The sequence below is a fragment of the Vespa mandarinia genome, chromosome 2, assembly GCF_050613455.1.
Source record: "Vespa mandarinia isolate Hongniang chromosome 2, ASM5061345v1, whole genome shotgun sequence".
NCBI lineage: Eukaryota > Metazoa > Arthropoda > Insecta > Hymenoptera > Vespidae > Vespa > Vespa mandarinia.
Genome location: NC_140811.1, coordinates 6,764,319 through 6,772,409, shown reverse-complemented (window position 1 = coordinate 6,772,409; position 8,091 = coordinate 6,764,319). Strand labels below are relative to the sequence as shown.

The 8,091-nt window shown below is 27.7% G+C and overlaps 3 protein-coding genes across 6 annotated transcripts; 1 reads left to right on the top strand and 2 right to left on the bottom strand.

Annotated features, from left to right (window-relative positions):
• Window positions 1-738: 738 nt before the first annotated feature.
• Gstcd (glutathione S-transferase, C-terminal domain containing) lies at window positions 739-2,992 on the bottom strand. The gene is made up of 2 exons (XM_035861878.2): window positions 2,852-2,992; window positions 739-2,795 (listed from the first exon to the last, which is right to left on the bottom strand). The coding sequence occupies exon 2, from the start codon at window positions 2,773-2,775 to the stop codon at window positions 1,066-1,068; it is 1,710 nt and encodes a 569-aa protein (XP_035717771.1). The 5' UTR covers window positions 2,776-2,795; window positions 2,852-2,992; the 3' UTR covers window positions 739-1,065.
• JTBR (jumping translocation breakpoint protein JTBR) lies at window positions 2,711-5,170 on the bottom strand. Of its 3 annotated transcripts, XM_085655121.1 has the most exons (4): window positions 4,246-5,170; window positions 4,071-4,172; window positions 3,091-3,229; window positions 2,711-3,013 (listed from the first exon to the last, which is right to left on the bottom strand). In XM_085655121.1, the coding sequence occupies exons 1-4, from the start codon at window positions 5,168-5,170 to the stop codon at window positions 2,851-2,853; spliced, it is 1,329 nt and encodes a 442-aa protein (XP_085511247.1). In that variant the 3' UTR covers window positions 2,711-2,850. The 3 variants fall into 3 exon arrangements, 2 of the variants coding, with proteins under 2 accessions (XP_085511247.1, XP_035717777.1); XM_035861884.2 differs by lacking the exons at window positions 4,071-4,172; window positions 4,246-5,170 and adding an exon at window positions 3,488-3,875 and having other exon boundaries at window positions 3,091-3,324; XR_014981823.1 differs by lacking the exon at window positions 2,711-3,013 and having other exon boundaries at window positions 3,189-3,324; window positions 3,507-4,172.
• A 185-nt stretch (window positions 5,171-5,355) lies between these two features.
• On the top strand, window positions 5,356-6,764 carry LOC118439783 (uncharacterized). Of its 2 annotated transcripts, XM_085654971.1 has the most exons (5): window positions 5,356-5,549; window positions 5,656-5,729; window positions 5,809-5,907; window positions 6,148-6,436; window positions 6,527-6,764. In XM_085654971.1, the coding sequence occupies exons 1-5, from the start codon at window positions 5,540-5,542 to the stop codon at window positions 6,721-6,723; spliced, it is 669 nt and encodes a 222-aa protein (XP_085511097.1). In that variant the 5' UTR covers window positions 5,356-5,539; the 3' UTR covers window positions 6,724-6,764. The 2 variants fall into 2 exon arrangements, with proteins under 2 accessions (XP_085511097.1, XP_035717775.2); XM_035861882.2 differs by having other exon boundaries at window positions 5,359-5,729; window positions 6,527-6,761.
• The last annotated feature ends 1,327 nt before the right edge of the window (window positions 6,765-8,091 follow it).

The following is an 8,091-nucleotide window of genomic DNA, read 5'->3' as shown; positions in this document are numbered from 1 at the left end:
TTTTTTTACGATAGATCAAATACCATTATTTTGTTAACAAAACTGTGTCCATAAGTTGATCTTTTTCTAATTTCATATGAATTTTTTGATTGAGGACTTTTTATCAAATACTTGTGTTAGGGGGCTTTTATATCAAATAAGAGACATACTCTGTGACAATGTTCTAAGATAACTTTTCACTATTAACGTCTGGTAAAGTTAAGCTTCATCTCTTACAAGAAGCTTAAAACAGATGTGAATTGAAATAAACATAAGTTTACTATTAAGTAAAATAAATATCAGATATGGCTAACTTACTATGTGGCAGTGTATCTGTGCTCGTATGACTGAAATTGTAAATAGTACATGAAACACACAATCTTAAAAAAACATAAAATGTGTATATGGTACTTTCACTTCGTTTTCCATCAGCCATTTTATTGAAAGACCAAAATTAAATATTGAAAGTGTTAAACCATAAAATAAAGGTGGAAGTTTATTTAAATTTTCAATATTGCCCAAGCATGTACTCGGCGCTTGAAGTAGTAAGTAAAATAGTTAAAATGAATATTCCCTAGTTCCTCTAATATAATATAAAAACAAACTTCGTTTCGTGTTTCTCTTACAATTAGGTATGTAATAATAGGAAATTGTTGTGTAACATTTAAGTAATGCTAATGATTTGTATACATAATTATTTCTTTCTTCTTTTTTGTACATATCAATAAAAATCTTCATACAATTATTAATAAATTTCTAGTGCAGTAATGGCACGTGTCTCATTAATAAATTGAAATAATATTACAGTCATATTACAAACGATTAATGTTATAAGCAATATAAAAGTTCATAGAAATTAAAAAAAAGAAAAAATAAAGTATTGTAAATTCATAATATTTATCTGTGATATACAAAGTATATTTTAAAACAAGTTTGTAAGAGAGAGCTTCATTTTTACTGTATCAATGTTATTCATAATTTATTATTTGTTTCAGACAACAAGTAAGTATAATGTATGTACAATTTACACATATTTATTTGTACCATAAAGTTCGTTGTACAAATATTTTTTAAGATGTTAATATTCTAATTTTTCATACATATACGTCTTTTAGGAATTCCAACTAATATGTGATTTTTAGGCGTACATGTCTCTGGTATTAATTTACCAAGATATACTAAATAATTAAATTGCTCAGCCTGTAATTTTCTATCAGTGTCTATAATAGCCATACATTCATATCCTTGTTGAGTTTTAGCATTTAGTTTATCGTGTGTTTGATCTGCAGCATGACTAAGAGTCAAATATTGTTTGTTGCTTATGTGTTTCTTAAAAATGTTACTTCTTGGATATGTTAAATGATGGCAATTGTGTAATGATCCATAACAACACGGACAACTTACAAAAATAGCATTTCTTTTAATACATTGTTGAATAACTAAATCAGTTGCTACTCCACAAGCATGCAAAGATAAACCTATATTAAAATTTCCTTTAAAATAATCCAAATTACACTGATAAAATTTAATATTAGTCAATTTCAACAGCTTCACTCTTTCTTTTGCTCTATTTAAAGATTGTTCTTTATTTTCTAATAATATTATAGTACAATTTGGTAAAAGATATGCAAGTAACACTCCAAGGTGACCACTACCAGAACAAAAATCTACAATAACATCACCTGCTTTTGCTAATTTTATAACAGGTTTACATAGATTTTCTAACTGTTCAGATTTTCTTTTCAGACGAGAAGGTGGTAAAGATCCACCTTCTGGAGTTATGTCAAAAGGAACATTTGTCCAATCAAAACATATTTCTGCACCAAAGGTTTCTGCATCAAGCTCACTTATAATTTCTGCATTATGGATAATTTGCATGGAATATTCTATGTCTTTTTGTTTTGTGTAGATACGACTTTTTGGTTTATATCTTTTAGGATCACTTTTATATAAACTTTCATTAGAAACTTGAGGAAGTATATAATTAATTTCATTATTAATTTTTTTTTCTTGAATAGATAAGCAACTTAAACATTCCAATATAATATGATCTTGAATCATTCGTTCGTACCATTTAGTTATTAATGGTAATAATTTAAGTATTGCGTCACTTGAATATATTGTAAGCAATATATGCACACAAACAAAAATAATTATATCAGCTAACGTAATATAAGAACCTTCTGCATATTTATGTTCTGGTACTTGAGCTTTATATTCTGTTCTTACATCTTGCATACTTTTTTTCTTAGACACTACATATTTGTATAGATTATGTATCCTTAATGGTTGCGACATATGACATTCAAATCTTGCAAGACTATGAGGCAATTCTACTTGATTCGAACTACCTAAATTAAGAAATTTTAACATATTAATCATATCTATTTCACAAAACTTAGTCCAGACACTGCTTTCCAAACAAGCTAATAAACATGATTCTTTAAATCCCAACAAAGATCTAGAGTAATGTAATGGACAATCTATGAGAGTTGATTTTATAATCTGTCTTAATATAGCACAAAGTCCTGCTATGTAACTTGTTTTATTTAAAACTATACTAGGTAATTCACAAGAATTTACATCATGAGGAATCTCTTTTTCATCTATAATTTCATATACAAATTGAGATATATCTATAATATACGCGCATTCATTTAACTTTTGTTTAGTTTGAATCAACTTAATATTGATCTCAGAATTGCAATATTTTATTGTAAAAAGAGTTATGATCGTTTCTATTGGAGCAAGGCATAAATCAGTCAGTGAATATATCTCTAAATATGCTTCATCCATTTTTCAGGTTTTTGAAACCACTAAAATATATTATATAATTATAAAAAATTTATAAACAAATTTATTTTTCACTTACTATACACTAGCTCTTAACTGTCTGGCAACTTTGCGAATAATTCTTTGCCTTAGTATATTTTCTCTCCAATATACACTAATACAAGAAATAAATGCTAAGGCAAACATAAAACCTTCAAATTTCCAAAATGCTCTCTCTTCTAACCATGCTACTCTGTCACAACTGAAACATAAACCATTTAAATATACATAAAAAAAATTCATCTTTATTTTAATAAATTCTCATTAACTATAAATTACCTTCTTGTTATAGTTTCTCCACTTTTACACTTCAAAACTTCTTTATATCTTGCATGAATACACACTGTAATACTTTCACTTGCAATTTCGAAAGCATCGCATGGATGACATTCTGTAATTATCTCATATTCATTTCCCGATACACAAACAGTATTATTCTCAAAGTTATCAAGATAAAGTTTGTTTGGAGAATTTGTCCAGTGACTTTCAACGATCAACACTAGAATTGTTAATCTATATAAAGTAAAAAAGAAATTATTCTATTTATGTACATAAACGATTATTTATTAAAGAATTTTATAAGACAAAGTAAACAATGATCTGTTTACGTATATTAATCACGAACAAAATGTAAAAGATGTTAAAGACAATCATTGAAACGTGAATTACAACTGACCCTCCTAATAAAATTATACCTAACAACATTCGCTTCTTTGTACAAGACTCAATCATTTCGTATGTTTCTACTTGTATTTACACTCTTAATTCAAGTTATGCTATCCTCTCATAATAAAGTTAATATTTATGTGTACAATGTACAGCACCATAAATTATTTTCGAAAAAATGATATGAGATGATATTGAAAGTCGATGTTGATCGATGCGCCACTCTGTGTTAAGTTTCAAAAGCTTGTTAAGTACTTTAATAGTACCAACGTGATTTTAATTTCAAATTAGAATATTTATAACAAAAAATAATAAATTGTTAAATAAAATATTACATTATGTTATTTCGTTAAAATGAAGTTATTAAACATTCCGTAATCTATAAATATTTCAATTCTAAAAATGTTTTAATTGGAATATTCGTTTTTATTATTAATTTTTTTGTAATTTGTTCTGTTCTTTTGGGAATTGTATACATTCTGTTTCTACTGATGATGCCAATTTTATAAGTATAAGAATTTTTTCTAAAACTGGATTATCTTTCTGCAAATATCGAATCCAAGATACTGCAGAATCTTTACTAGATGTACCAGTGGCACATATTGCAAAGTAAACACCATCCTCTTGCTCATGTACTGTAGGTGCTTCAACGATCTTATTTGTTTTCCAAAATGGAATTTTAATCTTGCTAACATCTATAAAGAAATATGGATAGTCTTTAACGAATACAGTCAATTACTTTTAATACAATAGATATCATTAACTTACCATCAGGATCTTCATATTCATAAGTACTCTTTTTTGGGTCTGATCTCAAAATGAAGTAATCGACTGACTGATTTCCAATCCAAATCTTGAAAGGACCTTCTACGTACATAGGTAAATCCTTCCTTAATTTAAAATGTTGTACTACTAAATCTTTTTGAATGGGACTCATAGCAGATATTATCCATGTATCTTCAATAGAATCCTCTATATCTTTTGTCTCAAATTCAGATATAAGTGCTGTTACATCAACACTACTTATCTTTTGTATTGCTATTCTGGCAAGTATTTTTGGATCTGTAGGTACTGGCCTAGGAACAGGCCAAGGATTTAAATTTTTAAACTTAGGCATCCAATATAACATTCGCCATAATTTTTTCAATGGTCTACCATGTTTACCAAAGATATTTAAAAGAATATCTTGTATTTCTTCATCAGGTATTACGTTATTATCTTCCATTTGTTGTAATAGATCGGTAGCAGTATCTTGATGTTTTGGATAATATTTCAACACGACATTAAAATAATTTCTTGGAATATATGGTCCTTTTGGAAAAATATTTAATAAGGCTTTATAAGCTTCAATATCTTTATCTATACCATAAACTTTCATGTATTTCAAAGCTAATTTAATAAATTCTATTTGACCTCTTTTATATCTTTCTTGTTCATAAATCCTTATAATGTCAATGAAAGTCTCTTTTCGTTTTTCTTTTGTATTTTCAAACAAAGATGTTATAAGAGTATTACTTTTCTTTGTTTCCTCTTCTTTATAAAGATTTTGAGCAATGTGGAATAAACGATTTGTCGTTAAAGGCAGAATTAAACAATTTTGTTCATTAAATTTCTTTTTAGTTATTACAAAATACCTAAACACTAAACTATTACTTTTTATTAAATATCTAAGGAGTATTTTATTACCGATCATTTTATTTATAAGATAAATTCTTAATATATATATATATATATATATATATATATATATATATATGTAGACTTTTTTATTATTTACTTAGATATTTAGAATTTATTTCTAAATTGTATGTATTAACAATCTAACCTCATTTATTTCGTATGTGTTTCGAGAAAACAGAGCGCTACTCTGTATGGTTCCATTGATAAGTTGGACTTATCAAAGCATTGTTGATAAAACAGTTTATTATTTTAATATTGATAGTTAAAGTAATGTTTATAAATAAAATAACATTTATAATAACGATTATAAATTTACGGATATTAATTAAATTAATATAACACATGTATTGTCAAAATAATCATTAATTCATGTATCGATTTGATGTTGCGAGGTAAACATAATGTCTTATGAGTTCAAGCTTCGCGATAGTGATTGTAAAGAATATTATTAAATTCATTTATATAAAATGGCTCAACAAGAATCAATATATGATTTAGCTTATCGTGGTAAGACGTCAGATGTGAAAATTCTACTTAATGAAACTGAATCTTTAAAAACACAAACAGACAGCGTAAGTATTCAAATTTAATAAACCATGATCGACGATTGAGGTTATAAAGTGAACATTAAACTGCATATTTGTTTTTTAGAATGGACGAATGTTGATACACTGGAGTGCTTTAGGCGGACACGATGATCTAGTTAGATATTTATTATCTCTCGGTGTACCGGTTGATCCAACAGACGACGTGAGTTTATATTTTGTTTATTTTGTGTCACGATGACAAAACTGGCAAGGAAAATTTCATTTCGTATGTAATATAAATGAGCGGGTAATCTCAATATTCTTTTTTTACGTATACCTATATCATTTGTAAAAAACGTACGATATTGTCTTGCATTGAATTTTCGCACCATTAATTATGGAAAAAATCGAAATAATGAAATATAATTTTAAACAATTTTTTTATTCAATGATCATTTCATAGACGAATATGACACCATTAATTTTGGCAGCCTCTGCTGGACGAGAAAAAGTTGTTAACACTTTGCTTGCCGAAGGTGCAAATGTTAATGCAAAAACTGTGGATGGACATTCGGCATTGCAATACGCAGCATCGAAAAATTGGAAGTCAATATGCGTTGCATTGCTCGAAAAATATGCGAATATAAATATCACTGACAAAAGAGGAGCGACTCCTATGCACAGAGCTGCTTCAAAAGGAAATATTGCGATAGTTAAATTGTTAATAGAATATGGAAAAGATTTAAAGATAGGTCTTGTATTATTTGATGATTTTTGTGAACATAATTAATGAATCTCATCTTATGTTAATATATGAATGTTATGTGGGTCATTTATTTTAGATCAAAAGGACGCATATGGAAATACCGCATTGCATTTAGCTTGCGAGGAGGATCGTCTGGAAGAAGCAAAATTGTTGGTTATTAATGGCGCCGATATAACGTTAACTAACAAAGAACGCAAAACACCATTAGATCTGGCGAGTCCTAGATTAGCTCGAACGCTTAAACAACTGAAGGAAGACCCGATAACAACTTAATGCTTTTTTTTGTTATATGTCAATTATACTTGAATGTATTGATTTTCTGTTATGAAAAAAAAAAAAAAAAAAAAAAAAAAAAAAAAATTAAATAAATAAAACAATACTTTCTACGCGTGATTATATAAATAAAAAGACTCCATGATTAGTGCTTAATTTGATCTACTATTTCAGCATTTATTATACTTTTTTCTTATATACTTATGATGCAATCAACGTTTATATTTATTCCATATAAAACATATCAAAACTCTTCCTTCCACGTTATTTCAAACTTCTCACTTTTCACTCCTAGTTTCATTGTATATGACGCTAACCCCAATTATCGAATACTTTCACAATGATCACTTCTCGTTACAGTTTCGATTAATTATCATGTCCTCTACGTTGCATTTGAAAATTTTTTCTTTTATTTTTTTAATTTTCTTTTATTTTGTATGCGGTAACGGCAAATAGGACATGATACAAGAAAAATAAAAAAACAACGAGAAATGAACATCTCAAAGCGATTATATACACAATTCACAGTGGTCACAAATGGAAAAATTTCTAGTATTAAGAGATTGCATATCATTTTAATCGGCTTTAAGCATCGACATGATATGTTGCCTCTGAAATTAACAGCACGTATAATGGCAGTTCCGTTTTATTTGTTTGTTTGTTCTTTTACTTTTTTATTTTCAGAATCATGCCTTCGAAATTTTGCCTAAAATATCTCTAGGAAGCCATAGTTTAACACCTTATTTCGTTTAATATATTAAAGGCCTATTATTAATTAGTATATTTTCCATGTTTGCTAGTCGCATCAAAATATATTCTAACCCTGGCACAATGTTTGCTATAAATGCCTTTTGGTACAAAGGATTCCATAAAATGTGTATGTAAAAAAATGCATATATAAAACATCTTCACGATACTTGGGTCGATGATCGCTTTAACGCAATTTGTGAAATTTGCATCTATATATTTGAATCCACCCAAGTCAGACGAATTTGAGTCACAATGTATTTTCTTTTTTTCACATTCCTTTTTTTTTCTTTTAATCGTTTCCCTAATCAGTTCATTTCAAAAGGTTAATAACAACTGAATAGTTAAATCAAAAAATCATAAATAAAATTATAATGTCTTAAGTACAAAAAAAATAAAGTCTTTGCGTCACACTGTTATCTAACTTCCCCAAAAATGTAATTGTGCTTAGAATTAATAGAGGAATCAAATCTTAAACGCAACGATCGTATGAATGCAATGATATAATGTGACAAATATTACACTATAGTATAAATATTTCACCTAAATGTTAATCGCTAAAGAGAAAGCAAGCAGTATGTACGAAAGACGAAATGCAATTGAAAACTTCAAATGTACGAA

Excerpts from the sequence above, each read along its gene's own strand:
- Gstcd (XM_035861878.2), bottom strand. The coding sequence starts at position 2,775 with ATGGATGAAGCATATTTAGAGATATATTCACTGACTGATTTATGCCTT.
- LOC118439783 (XM_035861882.2), top strand. The coding sequence starts at position 5,625 with ATGGCTCAACAAGAATCAATATATGATTTAGCTTATCGTGGTAAGACG. Across the intron at positions 5,730-5,808 it reads TAAAAACACAAACAGACAGC|AATGGACGAATGTTGATACA; the intron begins GTAAGTATTCAA and ends TTTGTTTTTTAG. Across the intron at positions 5,908-6,147 it reads CGGTTGATCCAACAGACGAC|ACGAATATGACACCATTAAT; the intron begins GTGAGTTTATAT and ends ATCATTTCATAG.
- JTBR (XM_085655121.1), bottom strand. The coding sequence starts at position 5,170 with ATGATCGGTAATAAAATACTCCTTAGATATTTAATAAAAAGTAATAGT. Across the intron at positions 3,230-4,070 it reads TTACTTTGCAATATGTGCCA|CGGGAAATGAATATGAGATA; the intron begins CTGGTACATCTA and ends CTGTTTGTGTAT. Across the intron at positions 3,014-3,090 it reads GGAGAAACTATAACAAGAAG|TTGTGACAGAGTAGCATGGT; the intron begins GTAATTTATAGT and ends TTTATGTTTCAG.